Source organism: Venturia canescens, chromosome 10 (genome assembly GCF_019457755.1).
Source record: "Venturia canescens isolate UGA chromosome 10, ASM1945775v1, whole genome shotgun sequence".
Classification (NCBI taxonomy): Eukaryota; Metazoa; Arthropoda; class Insecta; order Hymenoptera; family Ichneumonidae; genus Venturia; species Venturia canescens.
Genome location: NC_057430.1, coordinates 8188613 through 8211482, shown reverse-complemented (window position 1 = coordinate 8211482; position 22870 = coordinate 8188613). Strand labels below are relative to the sequence as shown.

Genomic DNA, 22870 nt, shown 5'->3' with positions numbered 1-22870 from the left:
CTTATTACACTGATCGTTTTTTAATTAGTTTATCTTCACGATATTGAACATTTTAGAGAAACATCCAGCATATAAAGTATTATAAAGCTTTGGTAAAACAAATTGATGTAACCATCAGTCGATAAATGTAAGTTGTACACTTTATACTAATAAATAAATATAACATACATGTGAAATGCGTGTATGTATATATAGGTGTGTATGTATGCATATGGATATAAACGGGAGGAACATGTGGCAACAATGTTGAGGTTTTTATTTCTCGGCTATAGGCAGTCCTCAGTCCTCAGTCCTCAGTTCTCAGTTCGCAGCTTCGTTCGGAAGTGCGAGTTTGTTGCTGGATAGAACGCGCCGGTTGTTCTCAGGTGCGCCGTTTCTCGGGACGAGGGTGATTGAAAAAGAAAAAGGGAAGAAATCTAAAGAAAGAGAAAAAATCGGAAAGTGTGTCACAATTGCCTCGCATCGACTAACGTTCGCGTTGTCGCGCGAAAGTTTGGTGATTCTCCAGCAGATTGTAGCGCGTCAGTGAGCGCTCTTCGTTTCGCGAGATATAGAACGAAAACAACACGCATAAACAAAAATTATAATCTTGCCCGATCGACCGTCAGTCAGGTGTTGTACCGGAAAAATTTCGAACGTTGTAAAAAACAATCGAGTAGTGTTTTTACATTACGGGTGAGTCGAACAGTGTTTTTTTTGCCCACGTTGCATTTCACCTCTTGACGAAAGCGCGAAACGTGCTCCGTCCACATATTTTTAGACCAGATTTTTTCTTTCTACACGTCCACGTTAGTTTGTTAAATATAACGAAAGTTCAACGAGTGAAAAGGGGCAACGAAGGGAGAGGAGCGGAGATTAATGCGTGCATAAACTTAGCATGAGGGCGCGGCCGACACAGCCTCCGTTTTCGGCCAATCGTGTAACTATTTTCTTCCCTTTCTCCCCCCCACCGCTCTTCTTTCTTTTATTTTTCATGCCCCCTCCACCGCGAGGGAGACGACACGTTTCGGAATGTGCGAGATTTCTACACAACTTGTTCGGCTCGACCGGTTACAACAAAATCATTTTGTACACGTACGTGTACGCTTTTTATATACATATTTACATACATATGCGAGTTAAATACGTTTCATACCAGCCGGCAAATGCGGATTACGTAAGGAAATACGATAAATGTTTGCGGTGTTACGAGTACTCAAGGATACGCGTCGTCCTCCCATTTCGTCTCTCTCTCTCTCTCTTTTTTCTTCTGCCCTTCACTTCCGGTTTTCACTTGCGAAATAAATTCTTAAAAAACATTCGCCGAGCTTGCCACGCAGAATGCAACAGGTGCAAACACGTGGGCCGTCTTTTGCTACATCTACTTGCAAAAATTCGAGTAAACTTTCGAATTTATTCGCGTTTGTACAGTGCGTCGCTTCGATAAATTGTATTATTTATGAGATGTAAATACGCATCTATTTCTAAACTACTGTGGGATTAAAAACGTCACAGTGAATTTCCAAATCGATCATTTACATATTGTTGCCGGAGGTCTCTCTGTTCTTCGTTAATTCTTTCTCACATTTGTCAATGCAGACTATAAAAATTCATCGAAGATTTTTCTGCGGTAAAGCGGGCTTTGGAACATTCGGGGATATTTCTCTGTGTTGAAATCGAACTTTTCTCTTCGTCACACGATCTTTCAATTTCTCTCGCAAAACCTTCCGTTTATCAGTATCCAAACGGCGGCTCGAAACGCGCCCCCAACAAAGTGATCTCGAGATGAAATCATGGGTTTGAGAATTCTTCGAGAGGGCGCGACAGCGATTTGATGATATCAAACATCGATAAAATCCCGTCTGGCCACGACGACGCGTCGGGTCTTTTTTTACGCCTTATCGATCCCAAGAAAAAACTTCGCTCCCGTGCTTCTGTCGTAGAATAAAAGAAAGTGACGTCTCGATTGACAGGGGCTTGTTTTCGAGTCTGAGTCACGACTCTCCACTGCTTAAAAAGCAAGTAAACCAAAAAAACGAGGTCTTATCGACGTCTCCGACTTTTTAATGTCGGCTCGGTGTTTCGCTGATACAGTGAATTCCTCGTGCGTCAGCACAAATAATAATCGTGCTAACTTAAAAATTTGCCTCAATATTAAATGAACTTTGTTCGAGTAAATGATCCGATGAAAAATAACTCGAACGAAATTAGGAAGCGAACAATTTTTTCACTCTTTTATCTAAATCGCCACGTGTCTCTCGAGTCTGCACAAATAAAAAACTAGGCGCTCATTAAAAGCCAACGAATAATCGAATTTTTTAAGCTCCGATCTCGAAATAGGGTTCAAAGTCCAAAACACTTTGAGGAGAATTCACGAGCTGTTACGATGCCGAGAAAAATCATTGGAAAAAAATCAACAGAGATAAATATCTCTGTGTCTTTATCTTACGCAAGCTCTATTCGTAGTTGCGCATTTACGAAATAGAAAATTCCCATGATCGTCGCGCTGCAGGAAACGCGAGGATGCGTTACGAAAATTGATACTCTCGATGTGTCGAGAGGCTTGTATATACAATCAGGAAAACAAACAAAAAATCTGTCAAACAGAAAATCCGTTTTATTTCAACCCTGGAAGCGATTTATCTGCAATGAAGAAAATGCTAACTCGGATGTCGATCATTCATCATCTTCAATTTCATTTCCTGACATTTTTACTTTCTTCCTCGACTTTTCTCAAATTGAATTTCAAAAAATATGACGCTGAAGTTTCCAACGTTGCAGTCCAACGAAATAATTTTAAAAAACTCTCAAATAGTTCCAGTAAATCTCCAATTTTGTTTCCTGCCCAATTTCCAATTCGTCATTTTTCAAGCCGCATCAATAATTCGCGAAATAAAAAAATAACGAATTATAAATATTTTTTTCGTTCATTTCGTTCAACTCCAACGTTGCAAACTTCAGCGTCGTCAAAAAATTGATAACGCATTTTCTAATTAATCGAGATCCCTGAAATTATTTTTGCCCTCATCAGCCACGCTTTTTCTCGCTCGAAAACTTATTTTGCGACGTTCGACTCGCTGTTTTATTTTTACATAATTAAAGACATTTGACCCATGATTAGCGAATGAAATCAAGAAGTGACAGTGGAAACCCTGAAAATCCGAGCAGCCGGAAACGTCATGAATTCATGAATCGCTTTTTCCATTATCATCGCGAGTATCGACAAATGTATTGTTTACATTTTTCAATGAAAAAAATAATGTACGTCTGAAGATGCAAGTGAGCACGAGCGGTCGCGCATACGGAAGCACGCACGAGTTTTTCGCTCATCAATCTCGCATCATTTTGTTTCGATTTATCATTTGGAAAACGCTTTTTAATTACGAACTTTCTCTCAACGCAAGGTCTCGAAACTTTCGAGACAAACAAGTCCGAGGCACTGTATCTGCATTGGACTTTGATACCTCGGAAATATTTCAAAAAATGAAAAAAAAAAAAAAAAAAAAGTAAAAGTCGAATCGACGTTAATATGAATTGGGCACGCCGAAAATACGGAATTAGTCCGCGACTGCGAACGAAATAACGAGGAAAAATCTTCGGCGGAGTATCTCATCGAGACGATTTACATAATTAAAAATTGAGTAGTTTCGTTTACGACGCTGAAGTTTGCAACGTTGGAGTCCAACGAAATGAACGAAAAAAACGACGCTGAAGTTTCCAACGTTGGAGTCCAACGAAATGAACGAAAAAAACGTTTTTAATTCACCAGTTTTTCATTTCACGAATCGTTGGTGCAGCTTGAAAAACTACGAATCGCAAATTTGGCAGGGAACAAAATAGGAGAATTACTGAAATTATTGAAGAGTTTTTTTTCGATCATTTCGTTGGACTCCAACGTTGGAAACTTCAGCGTCATCGAAAAAAACATTTTTCATTTTTTTTTTAATTATCGTGATTTTTTATTTCACGAAGTATCGGTGCAGCTTGAAAGCCCACGAATTGGAAATTCGGCAGGGAACGAAATTGGAGAATTGCTGGAATTATTGGAGGGTTTTTTAGATCATTTGGGTGGGTAAATTTTGTTACGACGCTGAAGTTTCCAACGTTGGAGTCCAACGAAATGAACGAAAAAAACGTTTTTAATTCACCAGTTTTTTATTTCACGAATCGTTGGTGCAGCTTGAAAAACTACGAACCGCAAATTTGGCAGGGAACAAAATAGGAGAATTACTGAAATTATTGAAGAGTTTTTTTTCGATTATTTCGTTGGACTCCAACGTTGGAAACTTCAGCGTCATATTTTGTACGACGCTGAAGTTTCCAACGTTGGAGTCCACCGAAATGAACGAAAAAAACCTTTTTAATTCACCAATTTTTTATTTCACGAATCGTTGGTGCAGCTTGCAAAACCACGAATCGCAAATTTGGCAGGGAACAAAATAGGAGAATTACTGGAATTATTGGAGAGTTTTTTTCGATCATTTCGTTGGACTCCAACGTTGGAAACTTCAGCGTCATTATTTTGTTTATGCTTCTCGTGTATCGTCAGAGAAGTATGAACGACAACGCAACAGCAATTAAAAATCGGGGTGATCTGTAAACGAAGAAAATAAAAGTTTCAGTCGTTGGAGAACTGTCAAGTGAATAAATTCGAAGGGAAGGCGTGATTTATTCAATTTTTTGGAGAAAATCGTGGCAGCTTTGGCAAGGAATCTCTCAGCCACGATTCAGGTGCATTTTCACATCGTTTTCCAACGAAAAGTTCGATCGAAAGTCAAACGAGCAGCGAATTTGTTGGAGGACGTATTGCGGAGGGTCTTAATCGTGATTATTTTGTTCGTTCCGTTGTCTCTCGTTCGCTGCTGATCAAATGTGTGCTATGCAGCCAGCAACCATTTGTGGTCAAGGTCCGACACGTGAGTTTGTAGTTACGTCAATTCCAAATGGCACAGCCTCGAATTCTCGTCGAGATTTTTAACTGCAGCCAAAGTGCATCGAATTCTGTGGCCCTGACTGGGCGAATGAGGAACGAAAAACGCGATGAAATAAAGGAAAATCATTTTCGTTTTGTTTCGAGAACGCGAATCGAATATTGGTTATATTTTTAAATAAATACTTACAGAATTGAGGAGAGAAAGCAGCGATTTTTTGTTGCCATTTCGTTGCGTGTACAAACACAATTTTCCAGACAAAATTGAAGATCAAAATTTCGTCTTATATTTAAAACGCTTCTTTCAAACCTGCAATTTACAGTTTCACCAAATTTCAATACCGCGAAATGATTTTAGTCATGACGCTGAAGTTTCCAACGTTCGAGTCCGACGAAATGATCTAAAAAAACTCTCAAATAGTTCCAGTAAATCTCCAATTTTGTTCCCTGCCGAATTTCCAATTCATTATTTTTCAAGCCACATCAATAATTCGTGAAATAAAAAAATAATGAATTATAAATATTTTTTTCGTTCATTTCGTTCAACTCCAACGTTGCAAACATCAGCGTCGTTTTCAGTCGATTGCCAATAAATCGAGTAAATGAGTGAAAATGCCTTTTTTGTATCACTTTTGAGTCGATATTTATCATCAGTTATTTTAATCAAAACATTTCTCATGATTGATTGGGTCAAATTTGTTTACACGTGATTTATTAATTCGCGGATAAGCGTTATCATGGAGAGACACTACTTCACGGTCGACGATATTAAATTCTTGGTCGTCTGGCCTGACAAATGTTTACCAGAAACTATACAGTTCTCCGCATTGTACGTGTGCGATGATAAAGCAAAAGTGGACATATAATATAAATATATACGTGTAGGTCCGAATATATACGTGCATATACATTCGACCTAATTTTCCTTTATTCTTCGCTTTCAACATTTGCTGCGAAATGTGTAACGCTCTCGTGACGTACACTGATTATCAATGAAACGTTGATACTCGTAGATTTGGAATGGAATAAAAAAAAAAAAAATAAAAAAAATCCCCCAAATCGAAGCTTCCTTATCGCTGAATTCTCAGTTTTTTTTCGTCTCTCCATTTATTTTTCACATTTATTTATAGAGAAAGAGCGAGTGGGAGAGGGAGAGAATTAATTTAACAATTCTTCTCGTTCGTGGCGACACGTTCGTTGAAAACTCGTGTCTGCGTACATATGGAGAGAACGAGAGTTCAAAGTCCACTTGACACGTTCTTCCAACATACGTGTATAGAGCAACACACATGCACCTACCAGATTCGACTCACGAGCGGTAGGAGCACATGTGAGGTAGCTTCAGTTCGACAACAACCGTTGTAACTTTCTCCTCAACATTCATACGTTTGTTCATATTTTCAAAGTGTAATAATCACATTTTTAAACAATTTTCATGAATTTATGGACAGAAGGTATTTTTAATAGTTCGTTTTTATAAAGTTCTATCGATTTAAACAATTTCAGACGTTTTTCGAATGAATAGGTTTTTTTTTAATTTTCTGATTAAGGAGTTTCGGTACAAAAGTCAAAATATTAAGAAATTGATGAAATTTGGTGATAATGTTCTTCAACATCAAGTGCGAAAACACAAATTTTTTCAAAATTTTCTTCTACTTAGTTATCGAGTAATTACGCATTAAAGCAGATTTCTTATGCCCGGAATGTATACCTATATATATGGAAACGCTATGCTTATACACGTAAACTTTAGTGATCAATTACTCGATAACTGTGTAGAAGAAAAATCTTAAAAAATTTGTATTGTCAAATTTGGCACTAAAGAATATGTTCACCAAATTTTATAAAATTCTAAACTTTTTGAAATTTTTTATGTTTTTAGCATGGTTTAGCATGGCAACATTGTATCGCCTGTACCGAAACTCCTTAAGGTATAACTGGATGGATAACTCGACGAAAAATTATATCTGATTGGAATTTCTGTACTTCGTGATGCAATGAAAATCTGAAAAAATTCAACAACGTTTGGATAGCTATGAACAACAATTATCAATAATAATATTGCCCAAAAGTTAATAAAAAAATGTTTAAACAATCAATTATTCAATAATTTTGCGGTGACCTATTGTTTTTTTTTACGAATCAAATGTGTGTACTTTTCGGAATGGTCATGAATTTTTTCAGAATTTTCGTGGATTTTCGAAATTTCTTGAAAAAATTTTGAAAAAAATTTTTAAAAATCCGAATTTTGGATATGTTTTAGAAGACATATTTACCATCGGTTTTGAAAAGTCTCAAGGTTCCTGGATCAAAGATGTACAAATAGAGCCACTTAAAAAATTTAAAAAAGGGAATTTCAAAAATCCACGAAAATTCGGAAAAAAATCATGAGCATTCAGAAAAATGCGCACATTCGATTCGTAAAAAAAACAAGGGTTTACCGTAAAATTGTTAAAAAATTATTTAAACAATTTATTAATAACTTTTGGGCAATGTTATTATTGATAATTGTAGTTCATAACTTTCCAAATGTTGCTGAATTTTTTCAGATTTTTATTGCATCACGAAGTACGGAAATTCCGATTAGGTACAATTAATCAGCTGGGCTACCCATCCAGTAATATCTTAATAACAGTGACAAATGGATCATTAAAAAACTCGCTTTTTTTATGGCAAAAAGCTTTTTTATGAGATTGGCGATAATGTTGATATTCCCTCGTTCAACGACGCTGAAGTTTCCAACGTTGGAGTCCACCGAAATGAACGAAAAAAATGTTTTTAATTCACCAGTTTTTTATTTCACGAATCGTTGGTGCAGCTTGAAAAACTACGAATCGCAAATTTGGCAGAGAACAAAATAGGAGAATTACTGGAATTATTGAAGAGTTTTTTTCGATCATTTCGTTGGACTCCAACGTTGGAAACTTCAGCGTCATCTCGTTCATCAAATTTTCAAAGACTCTTTTTTACATAAAAAAAAGGAATGCACATTGGAATCAGGAAACTATTGTTGAAAGAGTGAGAGAGAGAGAGGCATAATGACTGTAAGGAATAAATAAATAAACAGCGATGAAATTCCAGCATAAAATATGCATTGAAACGTAGCTCATTGTGAGTATTGTGTTGATGCTCTTTCCCCAACAATTACACCACTTGATCGTAGGTCAAATACGTCTTTCGTGTTTGCTCATTCGGTTTTGCTGCGACAGAGAACGCATCTGCGGTTATTTCAGTGCGTGATGCATTAATAAGTGAGTGTTTGCAAAAAAAATCGAGTTTTATGAAACAGGTCAGTCAACGAAAAAAAAAAAACAAATGAAACGAAACTTTCCGAGCTTCATTTCTTACTGTCATCGATAGACAATAATTCTATTTGTTTGGAAGCTTTTCTTACTGTCGTCGATAGACAACAGTTTTTTTTTATTTTTTTTTTCGATAATTATAACTTCGTAGTTTGATCTCGAGGGAACGTTAGACGCAAGGAATAAAACCTCGATTAATCAGCTTCCCTGATTTCCCAGACGATTATATATTCCTCGTACAACTGATTAATCAATGCTTTTTTTTTTCTTTTCAGTTCCAAGATCATCGAAGAGGACAAAGAATACTCGGTGAGCCATGGCGGAAGCCCATTCTGCCGTTGCTTTCAGTTTTTCCATAACCCACGAAGGATGGGACGTAAACTTCGATAGGGAGGTTCTCGACCTCATTTGGCAATCGGGCATAAGGTCATGGAAAAAAAGATTTTTCAGATTTCACGTGAGTTTTTATTCTATTTTCGAAGAAAAGTAATTTTCGTTAGATTCCCCATTAGCTTTCGTCTTAATATCATTTTTATTGTCGTTCTAGAACAACTTGAAGACTGGAGTTTATCCAGCCTCTTTGGGAAGCCTTTGGCTCACTATAATCCTCGTCACAGCAATACATTTTGCTGGGTACAAAGTCCCCTACGATCTCGTTGGCAAAGTTGCTCCTTATTTATCCGGGTAAGACACTTTTTTATATTTTTCCCTATTTTTTCAGCTTGTGTTATTTTTAATCGACTCCAGATCTGAGATATAATGCACTGTCATTACAGAATCTGGGACACCCTTTGATTATTCAATAACGAATTAGCATAGTTCTCTGTTGAGGATTATTCTAACTTATATCGTCATCATTATCTCTTTCATTAGTCTTCATTCTCATATAACAGAATTTTTAAATTGCTATCTTCGTTCAACTTCTCAAGGTCTTCCATATCTGCTCATCTTGCTGGTTCAATAGTTGTCGGATTTGTTCTCTGGCTCGTGACTATCTATGCGCTGCGTTATACCCTCAAGTTGGTGCTGATGTACAAAGGATGGATTTTCGAGTCGAGAGGTCGAAAACCCTCGCTTTCCACAAGGGTGTGGCTTATACTTGTGAAGCTGCTTTCCGGCTGGAACAAACCGATGTTGTACAGCTTCCAAGGCTCGCTTCCTCGATTGCCATTGCCCACGGTCCGAGACACGATGCAAAGAGTAAGTTTGCGGTGTTTTATAGAAGGAAAGTACTGAAATTAATGGATGACTATCGTCCAGTTCAAAGCAAAATAAAACGATGACGTTTTGCAGAGATAAGACTAGATTCAATTTTTCGGTGTTATGCTCATCAATATTTATTTTTCAAGTACTTGAGGAGCGTTCGACCTCTACTGGACGATGAAAATTACACTCGCATGGAAAAGCTGGCTAAGGAATTCGAGACTGGAATAGGCTCGAAACTGCAACGATATTTGATACTGAAATCTTGGTGGTCGAGCAACTACGTTTCTGATTGGTGGGAAGAATACGTTTATTTGCGTGGACGGTCACCGATCATGGTCAACTCCAATTTTTATGGTATCGATGCTATTCTCATGTACCCCACGAAGATTCAGACTGCTCGAGCAGCCAGCATAATTCACTCTTGTCTGCAGTACAGACGATTAATCGAGCGACAAGAACTCGAACCGGTTCGTCAATCTCGTACACCATTCCCTCTGCTTAGCTTTTGTCTTTTGGACTTTTGGATTCTATTTTGAAAATCTCATCAAATTTAACACCCGTTTCATCTTTAATACAATGATTTAACATGGTTACAGATAATGCTACAAAATATGGTTCCTCTATGCTCCTGGCAATACGAAAGGCTGTTCAACACAACGAGGGTTCCAGGATTGGAGACCGACAAAATAGTACATTTCAACGACTCGAAGCATATCGTTGTTTACAACAGAGGGAGATATTATAAAGTGCTTATTTACCACAAAAACAGAATATTGCAGCCATGTGAGATCGAGATACAAATGGCGTACATATTGAACGATAAATCGTCGCCGTCTCCAGGTGAAGAGAGGCTCGCAGCGCTTACAGCTGGGGAGAGACAAGCTTGGGCCGAAGCTCGTGAAAATTTCTTCGCCAAGGGAATCAACAAAAACTCACTTGATTTGATCGAAAAGGCAGCTTTCATCGTCGCCCTCGATGACGTACCGTACGAATACGATCCTGCACATCCCGAAAAATTGGACCAGTACGGTCGGATTTTGCTTCATGGAAAAGGACACGACCGATGGTTCGATAAATCATTCACTTTGTGTTTCGGTACCAATGGACGGGTGAGCCGATTTTCGCAAAACTTTTGGACAATTGAAAAAAAAAATTATTTATAAATTGAATCCTAAATTTGGTTACTTCTTATCGCAGAAACATTGTCGAATGTTTCTTCAAATGAATTCTAGCATTCAAAATCGTACTAATAAATAGTTATTCGATATATTACAATTAATTGTGCTAGTAATTTGATCCATCGAATGATATTGTCAAAAATATTGTTGCAAAAGTGCTTAAATTCGATTTGTTGTTCCAGATTGGATTCAATGCCGAGCACTCTTGGTGAGTATGTGTTGAAAAGTATAATTTAATATGACATTAAATAAATATTGCTGACTCGTCTGTTTATCGCAGTCAAGCCAGACCGGAATTACCGGCGGAGACTTCTCTCTACTACAGTTCACTTAAAAGAATCGGTTTTTTTAACGCTTCAGCGAAAATCTGATTGTAAAAATGTTTGACAAAATAAACGAGGAAGTGAGCAATCCTGAGAGGATTCTCCGCTGAGCCGGCAAGCAGTCACGATTATATTTTTTTTTTGTAAATTCTCAATCGAAGCGATAACTAACTGAGCAGGGCAGATGCTGCAGTGATGTCACACTTATGGGAATATGCCGTGTCCGAGGAAGCCATAAAGAGCGTGTAAGAAACCAAAAGAAAAAAAAAACATCGAGAAATATTCGAAGTTTAATTCTCTGTTACTTCTCCGTTCGCTAACCCCTCTACTTTGTTTTTCTTTTTTTTCTCCCTACTCTTTTACGAATCATTGAACTTTTTTAATGATGTTTATTCCTCTCGCTACGCTATAAAGACAAAATGGTGGAAACGAAAATTGGAAGAAATGAAAACTATGCGACGACGAATATCAACGGGCATTTCATTTTTTGTTCGAATCATCGAAAGGGTAAAATTCACTGCTGCTCAACTTTAGACGTGCCTGTGAGCCTTGCTTCAACCTCGGAAACCTTAAAATGGATAATGACACGATAGGGAACAAGTCAAAATGCTTTTCAACAAAGTGGGCTTTTTTTATTAGAATTGTATCGAATGTACTCTCTGCTTTGTCAGGGCGGATGCACCCGTGATGGGAGCCATGTGGGAATACGCTATCGGTACTGATGTGGAAATTGGGTAATTGTTTTTTTCCTCTGTTTCACGATTTTTTCTAAAAAGTCAAACGTTGTTTTATCCTTATAATCGATCATAAATGTTCCATCCTGTTTTAATTCAATGTACAAATTTTCCGTCGTGTGTCCCCATGCAAACGCACGCCCACCCTGGATTCACCTCGTCGTTCGTCGTTTGTAAATAACATTAAGTATTTTTATCACCTTCTCAATCCTTGCTCAGTAAAACTAGATTTTTGTTCTTACTGCTTCTCTTGTGCAAATCTGTTTGAACGTTGAAAAAGTGGATTTTGCTCAAGCTTTATTTTTCACGATTGTAAAAAAAAACTTTCTTTTTTCGTTTACAATTCTTCATTAATTTAGACAAAATCTTTGAATTATTGAAGCTTTTGCGCTGAAAATTTCGCATCTCCACTCTTTTCACTCAAATTCTTCTCGCCATTAAAGAAATTCTTATTTTCTTCCTATCGCAATGTTTCATTTTCACGCTGCAATTTTTCACGCTTGGAAAAAGGTGAAGGTCGGATATTAACGAGTATTTTCATTTAGATACAAAGAAGACGGACACACGAAAGGAACTCCGGAATTCGATCCCCCCGTGCCGGCCCGTTTGCAATGGAATCTTTCTGCTCCGTGCATCGAAGCTATCGAAAGTTCTTATCAAGTTGCTGACAAACTTCTCAACGATGTCGAACTCCGTATTTACGTACATGATATTTATGGAAAAGGTTTCATGAAAACTTGCAAAATGTCACCTGATGCTTACATTCAAATGGCACTTCAATTAGCTTATTATCGAGACGCCGGGAAATTCAGTCTTACTTACGAAGCCTCCATGACGAGGCTTTACCGGGAAGGGAGAACCGAAACCGTTAGACCTTGCACAATTGAGTCCTGTGCGTGGGTCAAATCGATGGAAGATCCTACGAAAACCGTAAGAGAAATTTTTAAATTACAATCATATCGCAGAGACCTTCGAATAGGTTTTTTTCATACTTTTCGAAATTTGTATATTTTATTGCTCACACTTAATAGGATTTTTCCTTTTAATAATTTACTACGAATTATCGGAAAAATTTGTTTCGTATTTCCAAAATCAGGGTGAAAAATTATTTTTTGCTTCACTCAAACCGAGCTTTATAAAAGATATTTATTTCTTATTTTTTTTATGATGGAAGACAGTTTTAATGAAAAATGTAGAGTTTTTAAGCCTCGAAGTAGAAATTAATCAAACATTTGGAAAAGTCAAATGAACGATATTCCACACTTTCCCAGGTACAAGAAAGGTTCCAGTTGTTGCAAGACGCAGCAGTCCAACATCAAAGGAGTTATCAAGTAGCAATGTGCGGTGGTGGAATAGATAGGCATCTATTTTGTCTCTACGTAGTATCAAAATACTTGGAAGTTGATTCGCCATTTTTAAGGGTAATTGATAAAGAATTTTATTCAAATTTTACAACGACTGAATTAATAATTTTTATTCGGCTATTTTTCTTATACTTTTTATGACAGGAAGTTTTAAGCGAGCCTTGGAGACTTTCAACGTCACAGACACCACATGGACAAACCGCAAGATTGGACCTCAAAAAATTCCCAAAGTGTATTTCGGCGGGAGGTGGATTTGGTCCAGTCGCCGATGATGGTTACGGAGTATCTTATATAATAGCAGGAGAAGATTTAATCTTCTTCCACATATCGAGCAAACGTAGTTGTGATAATACGGTGAGAATTTATTTACACCTGAAAAAAATCGATTTTTTTTCAATTTCCATTGTAGTGAATTTGCATTTTTCCGCTCTCACTGTTATCCGGTGTTTACAAGTTCATTTCATTAGTTATATTAGTACTTTGAGAGTTCAAAATTTATAGCCCATTCGAAAATTTTGCAGACAAGTTAATTTGCAAAATCTAGTCTTCCAGCGTTATTGATTCTGTCGTGGCTAAATGACTTCGAATTACAATTCGTTGAAAAAACAATTCATCAAAAAAACAATTCTTCGAATCACAGTTTGTCTCACTTAGCGCTACTCGGGGCTAACGGCGAGGACATGGCAGATGCCTTTTTAAAATTGAAAAAATTTTTTTTAATTAATATTTTTTTTCAATTTTCATTTTTTTGTTTATTTTTTGATTTTTTGTTTGTATTTTTTAAAATTTTATTGTATTTTTTAAATTTGTTTTCTACGATTAAGATGATGGATCAGTCGGTAATCACACCTCGAATTTTTGAAATTGAAACTCTTTGACATCGTTCGTCCGATTAAAATAATAAAAATGTCATCGTACGCAGCATGATCGCAAAAATCCGATGAAATTTTTATTTTTCCGATCAGACGAACGATGTGGAAAAATTTCCTTTTCAAAATTTGCAGCTATCTCTCTCGCACTCACGGTTGATTACCGACTGATCCATCATCTTAAAAGGAAGATGGTTTTTTGGAGTAATAGGATTCCATTTTCATCGCGATTGAATCACTTTTGTTTATAACGAAAGATTTTTTATGATTGTCTTCGATACATTTTATCTGCATATATTGGAGCGTTGTATTTCGAAACAATACTTCGGATCCTCTTGTTCAAGTCCTGATATTTTTTTTGACTTCGGTCACAAGCTCGTTCTTTTCTCCCACGAATTATTATATAACAAATTATTTTTCGAAGCATGTTTTATTCGATGAATTATTTTCGATGAATTGTTTTCGAAGAATTTTTCGCAAATCCTGTGATCGAGATTTTGCCCCGAGTTTATGATGAACAATAGCGATAAATAAGTTCAAGCAGTGCCATCACAAATATGCCAAGGAAATTGCTTCGCGATCCTTCCTCCACGAACTCCTAATTGGAATTAAAAAATATCTCGTGGCGATAAAACGCTATGGTTACTTTTTGTCGTTTTTGAACGAAATGTTTTGAATCGAATTTCTTTGCACTTCGGTTGCCGAATGGTTGTGAAACCGTACAGTGATTTTCACCCGCTCGGTTTAACTATCGTTGTACCATCGAATGGTTTTATCTCGCATTTGGTTAGTTCATGACCGACTCTCACGGACTTGGCCCGGCTTCGCTCGGCTCCTTTTCAAGTAATTTCCTCGTTGGACTAGTATTCAAGTACATTTTTTTAGTTTCGATCAAATATTTGATCATTATTTTCTGTTTGGTGGCGGGAAGGAAGAACCGAAACTGTTAGACCTTGCACAATTGAGCCGTGTTCATGGGTCAAATCGATGCAGCTTTTAAGTTTCCGTAACCGACGTTAAATTAATAACTTTTTCGCGATCAGGGGGATTTGGGATTTTTTCCTTTTTTCCTTTTGCACCCAGCGGGTATTACGATGACAGCCAAAACTTTTCACATTAGATTCGTGAACCGACCGAAAGTGAGAAAAAATCATTCAACGGTTCAAAAGCTATAGTTAAGCCGAGTGAGTGAAGAACCGTTTCACGGTGTGGCAGCGATTTGTGATTCGACCGAACGTGAAAAAAATCCGTGCGGCGGTCAATAAAGTTGTATAAAGTCTGTTCAAAAACAACAATTGAGGTTTTTCCGTTACTTTTTTTTTTTACTAGGTATTGAACTCAGAGGAATTTGGTAAAAAATTCATAAACTTTTTATAAAAAAAAATGAAAAAAAAAAGAAAAAGAAAAAACGGTTGCGTTCCAAAGATGCAAACTTTATTGTTCAGAGTTCATCTCATTAAAATCATCCCCCAATCTATCCATCGTAATATTTTGGTAAAACCCCTTTAGCCCATAAATAATTGAATCACAGATCAAATATACATCCAAGTATTTCAACATGAATGTATATTTAAAAAACTACAGTTTTATAAAGCCCCTCACAGTGGCTTTGTTCGCAAGCCGCAAGAAATGTGTGTGAGAAATAAATAAGTAATCGCCGATCCAAGTAGTGTCTTATCGTGTGGCTACTTTCAAAAAACCAAACTCAACTGAAAATGAGCTCGTTATCATGCTTTTTAGATTAGTAACATATAACGATATGATTGATCGGTTGATTTATTAGTCTATACTAAATTTAATTATCATTTGTTATTGCAGAGTGCTTCGAGGTTCGCCTTGAGAATAGAAGAAGCGTTGGCCGACATGAAATCGCTCTTTCAGACACAGAAAAAATTACAAAATCATTGAAAAAAGAAGTCGCTTGACAAACCGACGGAAAAATATGAGATCGTCAAACGAGGTAGCTCATTATTGGGTACGAAGACGGCGTAAGATTGTAAATATATAAAAAATAGTGCAATAGCACATTGTTTTGCACGTGGTCAGAAGTGAAATTCAATACTTTTCATTCAATTTGTGTATACGGAGAAAGAAAGAGGAACTGGCTTGTTTCGCGGCATTTTATACCGAGCGGAACGTGACGTAGGAATCCTAAAACCATCAAATCATGAACAAATTACAACGATTCCGGTACAATATTGGCAACGACACATTTTCGAAAGTTTTACGCTACCGCAAAATACTTGAAACCTTTATGGATTAGCGTTTAAAGTAGAATTTTAAAAGAAGTTATATTTATCTCGGGACATAGCGATCTACCGAGACGTTTTTTTAATACGCAATCTCAGATACGAGAACTGAGGAGAAACGCACAAATTACGGATAGTAGCTTCGCATAGGTTTTTGTTTTAATTATGAAAACAGTTTACAACCTTTTATATTCGCAATTGAGTTCGTTGTCTTTGCGAAGCGATGACACGAAAAATACGAGTTTCCCACTATCCCGTGTGCAAATTTTCCTTCCCTACCACGACGATGTGGAACCTTATCAATGCAAATTATTTTAATATAATATATATATATATATAAACTATTATACTATAATTATTTTATACACGGGATTTTAACGTGACGATATTTCTACATATTATTGCAAAGTAATTACTTCTGTTAAAAGTATACAGATGTATACATACCTTTTTACGTGGTTCGAAACTTTGTAAGAACCATTCAATGTATTTTTTAAAAATTGTTTCATTCTTTTGGGTAGAACTTAGTAACTATTAAGGATTATTTAATTGAATAGGAATAAATCATGGACCTGAATAATCGTCGAATTGCTTTTAACTCAGAAGCTAGAGCTAAAATAATGCATTCGATAATTTTCTGTTTGTTTTTTATTGTGATTGATTTCGGTTTATTGTTTATTGTACGAAACTTAAATTGTTTTAGGCAATATTATGTACAGATTCAATGTTTTTGGCAAATTAGTGAATATACAATATTTTCAAACTCAATTGATTTTCGTCTGTTTTTTTGTTTCTACTTGCTCCAAACACTGACGAACTTTTTCTTTCGAAGAACGCTGTGGAAGACAATCTTCGCGCGATCGCTGCTTGTGCCTGTTTGATAATACTACGTTTCGGATTGTAGAATGCAAAAATCTCTTGTTTATCGTCTCTCGAGGCTTCACCCACCCACTTGGACCCATTGTTTCGGCTCTCTGTGCTCCTACTTTAGCTTCCTTTATTAACGCCTCTGCTGCTAATCTTTGGTCACAAGCAGAACAGACAAGACAACTATGAAAAAAGAGATCCATTTTCCGATCTAATTTTTTTTAATTGTTGCATAGATTTTTTTTGAGGTCATTTTATTTTCTCAAATTATAAGCACTTTCATGTTTGCTGTGCTGTCTACAATTAAAAATATTCATTCTCTGATATTCCTGATAACTGTGTAAAACTTGAGAAAAATTAAAAAAAAATTTTTTGGGCTTATGTAATGTTTTAATTTAATTCTATAGTTTATTTCTTATTTTTCTACGATTTCCCAAAATCGATTCGAAAAGGGTCTATAATTATGTACAAAATTGTTTCGTTTCTAAAAAAAAATTCAAAGACTGTTTTTCAATTTATTTAATGCATGACTATTTAGAATTATTAAAATTTTTGCTCTTAAAAATTTCTTTGGGGGAGTCAAAGAAAATTCCAAAGTTTCAGTCAATCCGAAAGGGGTCGGATTCAAAAGTGGTCAAATTGATATGGAATGACCGATATACTTCAAACTTGTAACTATCCAGTGGTCTCAGAGAAGAATATACTTAACGATCTAATTCTTGACCAATATTCACTTTAATCTGAGCTTCCAGCATCAGATTCACTATGATTCGTATCACATTGTTTTGACACTTCAGAACCAAGAGGTTAAACGCGTCGATAATGGCGATATCGAGTTCTACGCGAGTCATTGGTATAACTATCTTTTCATGCAAATACAATATAATCGATATTTGATCGGCATAAATTTATTGACTAAAAACTATTATTTTCCCTATAGGATCAAAATTGAGACACGCGAAAATTTGGCTGACGGGTCTGCAGCAATAGCTAGATTATCTCAAAGCTAAGAAAGATTATAACCCAACCTGTTAAGTGTTTCTTCATCCATCTCGATATTCTGAAACTATTGTCAGATAGGCAATCGGTTCCTTGTTTTTTGTAGCATTTGCTTTCTCATTGTTTGAAACATTGGCATAAGATATCAATGCGAATAAAAAATGAGTAAGTTCGAAAACAATATACAGTCAAAGCTGTCTTTCCAGTCTGACGCTAAACCAGGAAGAGTAGAGGCAATAGAGATGGATCCTTATAAAAGTGTAAAGTCCGTAATTGAAGATCCATCTTCGTTGGTTAAGGACCCAACCCAAACGTTCCAGGCCGTGTTTCAAAATCTACTGCTAACTGCTAGTGCTGAGTACTGTTGTACTGAACTGAGAGCTGAGAGCACACTGAGAGAGAGTACGTGTTTTGGTACGTTGGCTTGGTACAAGGCTTACAGCGTTGGCGTTGGCAGTAGGTTTTGGACGTTTTGGAATACGGCTCTAGTGTAGTAGCACGAAAGCACGAAGTGTAGGTAGTCGGCAAAGGAGATCTTTGCTATGCTAAGCGTAGCAAAGGAAAACAGGGACCTTCCTGTTTCGTCTCGGTACATTCGAAGTGCGATATAATAGTGATCTATCAGTTGGGTCGGTAAAAATTCTGTTGCACAGTTAATTCCGAGTATAGCTTGATATTTGCAAGAAAATATGAGGGTAATCCATGTCAAATAGACCGATGGTTGGAATCAAACCCTTCTGAATTGGATCATTTGTTGTCAGAAGTTTCCTTTTATTTATAAAACAAAGTTTTGAAAAAGGGAAAAAATTGAAAACATTTTTTTCGAAGGTTGTGCAAAAATCCAAACCTTACAATTTTACGAATTTTTCAAGTTTGTTTTTTAAATATCTCAGAAACCATTTTCGTGATAAAATGAGTTCGGGTCTATTTCGAAGGGGGTATTTGGGGCTATGAAAAAAAATATTTGCAAAAAATTTGTAGCGGATAAATAAGGACGGCTTGGTAGAATTGAACCTAGTTTATTAGGGACACTACATAAAAGTAAAATAGCAATGAAAAATGAAGGAAATAGCGATGACGATCGTAACGCGCGAACAACCGGAATCTCTCTGCCACAGCTCTAGCGGCTTCTTGACACGCACGCGCAGTCGAGATCCTCTCGGACTTTTAGGATTTGTTTCCTTCTACTGGTATGTGTGGTGTCACTCGTGGTCGGTGTGAGCCTTGTCGAGGGCGCCACAAATTTTCAAATTGGCAAAATTTTGAAAGTTGGAAAAACGTAAAAATCAAAGTTTCGTATTAAATTTTTTACTCATTTTTTTTAGGGGTGTGCGAATATTCGAACTCACAAATTATTCGAGACGAATCGAATCGAATTATCCGATTCGAATTTCCAATCGAATTATTTGAATAGTTCAAATAATTCGAATAATTCGAATTTCTTCATAAATTGAGTGCTCAACTATCAAACTGAAATATATTTATTCCTTATGAATTTTGAAAAATATTCAACAATGTTTAAAAAAAAATTATTTTCCTTTTCCAGTAATAGGGTATTGTACCTTTTTTTTGAAAACTCTTTCAAAGTAATCTTGAGATCGTAATAAGCCAGTAGAAACGAACCAGTAAATTGAATTATTTAATTGAAATTAAAACAAATGTTTTAAATTTTTCTTAAATAACAAAATATTGTAATATAAATCATTCTTCAAACAATGATTATTCTTCAAATCATTCTTCAAATAATGATTGGAAATAAAAAATAAATGATTGAAAAATATAGGAGAGAGTAAGGCAAAGCGGAACACTCCTCCGAAAATTTAGAACATTTTTTACTCCATTGGAAATCTGCAAAATTTCGTTATTCAGCTGAAAACATGCTTCAAAAACTCAAAGTTGGAGGATTTTTTTTTATTTTTTATTAATAAATTGAATTATCAGCTTAAGATAAGCCGTGAAATAGTTATGATCATTGAAAATATGGTTATATCCAATATATATTTGATATTTATACAATTTTATCTCGTTTACGATAACTTTCATGGTACTCTTGGAAGAACGTGGGGCCGAGCGTGGGGCAAGAGGACACCATAAGCAGTTAAATTAGTGTCGGTTTACATACGTTCTGTCAACTATTGCTGTATTAAAAAATTTATTTTTCACACTTATCTCTCATATCCTATAAAAAAAAAATTATCGGGCAAAGTGGACTCCCTCTCGAAAAAAGGTTCTTTTGAAGATTTTGATTAATTTTCTCAAATGTGTGGTGAAATTAAATAAAATTTGAATTTTATAAAAAAATGGGGCAAAAGTGGCCTTTCCTTTGTGCAAAAAAATGTTTGTTTCCACTTTGCCCCATTTTTTTAACTTATTTTGAATATTGTTAAAAGTTGTTCGTTTCTTCACGTTCTATTTCAACGGAACTTTGTTGAAAATATTAAAACGATAATTGTGGACGTTTTTTTGTATCTACTTTGCCTCATTTTTAAATTTATTTTGAATTTTGCTGAAAGTTCTTCGTTTCTTGACGTTCTATTTCAACAGTACTTGCGGTTGAAATTTATGAAACGAAATTGATCAATGGAAGAAAAACAAACGCACTGTTCTCATCACATTCATTTTCGTCTGAAATATGAAAAAAAATCTTATGACTAAAATAATTCAGATTAAAATTTGTGTCAGAATCCACGACTGAATTCTTTGACGGAGATCGAAATGGGATCAGCTCATTCGAAGACGCTAGGAGGAACAACTGCTATTGTTTTATTGAACACACGTTATATCCATTTTCCATGGTATTACCAAAAAAGCAAAAAAAATGTGATTTTTCTCACTTTCAGGTGTGTATCCTTGAAAAATAAGAGTAACATGAAGTTATCGTATTATATAATGAGATTAAATTGTACAAATATCACATAAATATGGTAGATATATCCATATTTTCTATGATAATGACTATTTCACGCCTTATCTTGAGCTGATAATTCAATTTATTGATAGAAAAAAAAATTCAATTTAAAAATAGTATATTACACACCTAGGGAGGGAAAGTAGACTACTTCAAACTGCGGGCAGAATTGTCACCCGAGCCGAAGGCGAGGGTGATAAGCACGCGGTTTGAGGTTTACCACATGGTTATCGAATAATTATTGAGCGTTAAATCGAAGTTCTTATAAATAAAACTTATATTATCGTACATATTTTTAAAGAGAACATTTTCCAAATTTTATTAAATTCTTATCATTTTGAAATTTTCTTCTTCTTCTTCTTTTTGTGGTTGGCTCAGGTCTAAGCTTCAAGAGCTGTGAGACCATACGGCCATGTGACTTTGAAATTTTTTGTTTTTAACATGGTTTAGCATGGCAACACTGTATCGTCGCGATTCAACCTCCTTAAATACACTACCCAGATGGAAATTTTGCGCTAGCACAACGGCACAAATATATTGCATCTTTTGCCGTCGCATAAAGCTTTATTATGACAGCATGATATGACGTTAAATATTGAAGAAGAATGACAGCACGCCGACACAACGTGTAAATTCGTAACAACAAGGGAACGGCAACAGAACAGCACGTCGTGCCCTTCGTGACTCAAGCAGTAAGCAGGGTCCCAGCTGTGTCCCGGGCAATCGTGGATCTTTTCACCGATACCGGGCTGACCGCGGGCATCCAACTCTCGTAGCAATTCTCCACCCGTAGCAAGTCTATTCTTAAGTGTGGATCGTGTCAACTGTACCCAGAGCCAGCACTAAGCTCGACATTTCGCCGCCGCTCGCTTATCCCCACTCTTTGTCGTCTGTATAAGAAACGAACCGGGCAAGTCCCCATTGTGTCATAACCGTTCCGGCGGGCATTTTGCCACCGTAGCAAATCTCCAAGTGTGTCAACTGTACCCCGTATCAGCTCGGCATTACCTCCACGCTCGCGTATCCCCACTCTACACCGCTTCTCGAATATACATTGGACACAATTTATATTATATATTAGAAAAATTCCATTTAAGGAGTTTCGGTACAGGCGATACAATGTTGCCATGCTAAAACATGCTAAAAACATAAAAAATTTCAAAAAGTTCAGAATTTTATAAAATTTGGTGAACATATTATTTAGTGCCAAATTTGACAATACAAATTTTTTAGGATTTTTCTTCTACACAGTTATCGAGTAATTGATCACTAAAGTTCACGTGTATAAGCATAGCGTTTCCATATATATAGGTATACATTCCCCGCATAAGAAATCTGCTTTAATGCGTAATTACTTGATAACTAGATAGAAGAAAATTTTGAAAATATTTGTGTTTTCGCACTTGATGTTGAAGAACATTATCACCAAATTTGATAAATTTCTTAATATTTAGACTTCTGTACCGAAACTCCTTAAATCGCAAGCAGGCGGTAGTCTCATGATAACGTGCTCGCCAGCGGAATCTATGCTCTCGGATTCAAGATTCGACAACATTAATTTTTTTTTTTATTTTTAATAAATTTCTACTAACTCCTCGAAAGGGTGGGGATAAATTGTTAGAATAACTAAAATTTCGAACAGCTAAAATCTCGAGTTTATAAACTCCAAATGATAATATGGAGACAAATCAATTGGACTGGAGCTTTGAATGTGGAAAATAAATAAAGTAGAGCTTCGAGATTCGAAGCACGTTTACATCGATCGGCTGGTGTAGGAAACCAACGCTAGGCCTGGTCATAATACCGATACTGGGCCAATGCTAGGCCCGATCTTTGAAACCATTGTTGGCCCGTTGTATTTACCGACCCTGATCCGAGCGTGGTCCTGCGTTGGCGCCAATAGTCGGCCAGTCGATAAGCAGAGTCGGCGCGGTGTTGGCCTAACCCTGAGCCATCCGTAAA

General features: G+C 36.3%; 1 protein-coding gene and 1 long non-coding RNA gene across 4 annotated transcripts; one reads left to right on the top strand and one right to left on the bottom strand.

Annotated features, from left to right (window-relative positions):
* The first annotated feature begins 266 nt into the window (after positions 1-266).
* whd (carnitine O-palmitoyltransferase whd) lies at positions 267-16902 on the top strand. 3 transcript variants are annotated; one of them, XM_043430235.1, is made up of 12 exons: positions 267-675; positions 8487-8668; positions 8759-8895; positions 9141-9411; positions 9561-9884; positions 10014-10526; positions 10778-10803; positions 11098-11163; positions 12198-12582; positions 12924-13073; positions 13161-13370; positions 15704-16902. In XM_043430235.1, the coding sequence occupies exons 2-12, from the start codon at positions 8528-8530 to the stop codon at positions 15791-15793; spliced, it is 2313 nt and encodes a 770-aa protein (XP_043286170.1). In that variant the 5' UTR covers positions 267-675; positions 8487-8527; the 3' UTR covers positions 15794-16902. The 3 variants fall into 3 exon arrangements, with proteins under 3 accessions (XP_043286170.1, XP_043286172.1, XP_043286171.1); XM_043430237.1 differs by lacking the exon at positions 11098-11163 and adding an exon at positions 11590-11652 and having other exon boundaries at positions 268-675; XM_043430236.1 differs by lacking the exon at positions 267-675 and adding an exon at positions 6216-6363.
* On the bottom strand, positions 4625-5361 carry LOC122417019 (uncharacterized). Its single transcript, XR_006262214.1, has 2 exons — positions 5100-5361; positions 4625-4992 (listed from the first exon to the last, which is right to left on the bottom strand). It is a non-coding gene; the product is annotated as an uncharacterized lncRNA (long non-coding RNA).
* Positions 16903-22870: the final 5968 nt, after the last annotated feature.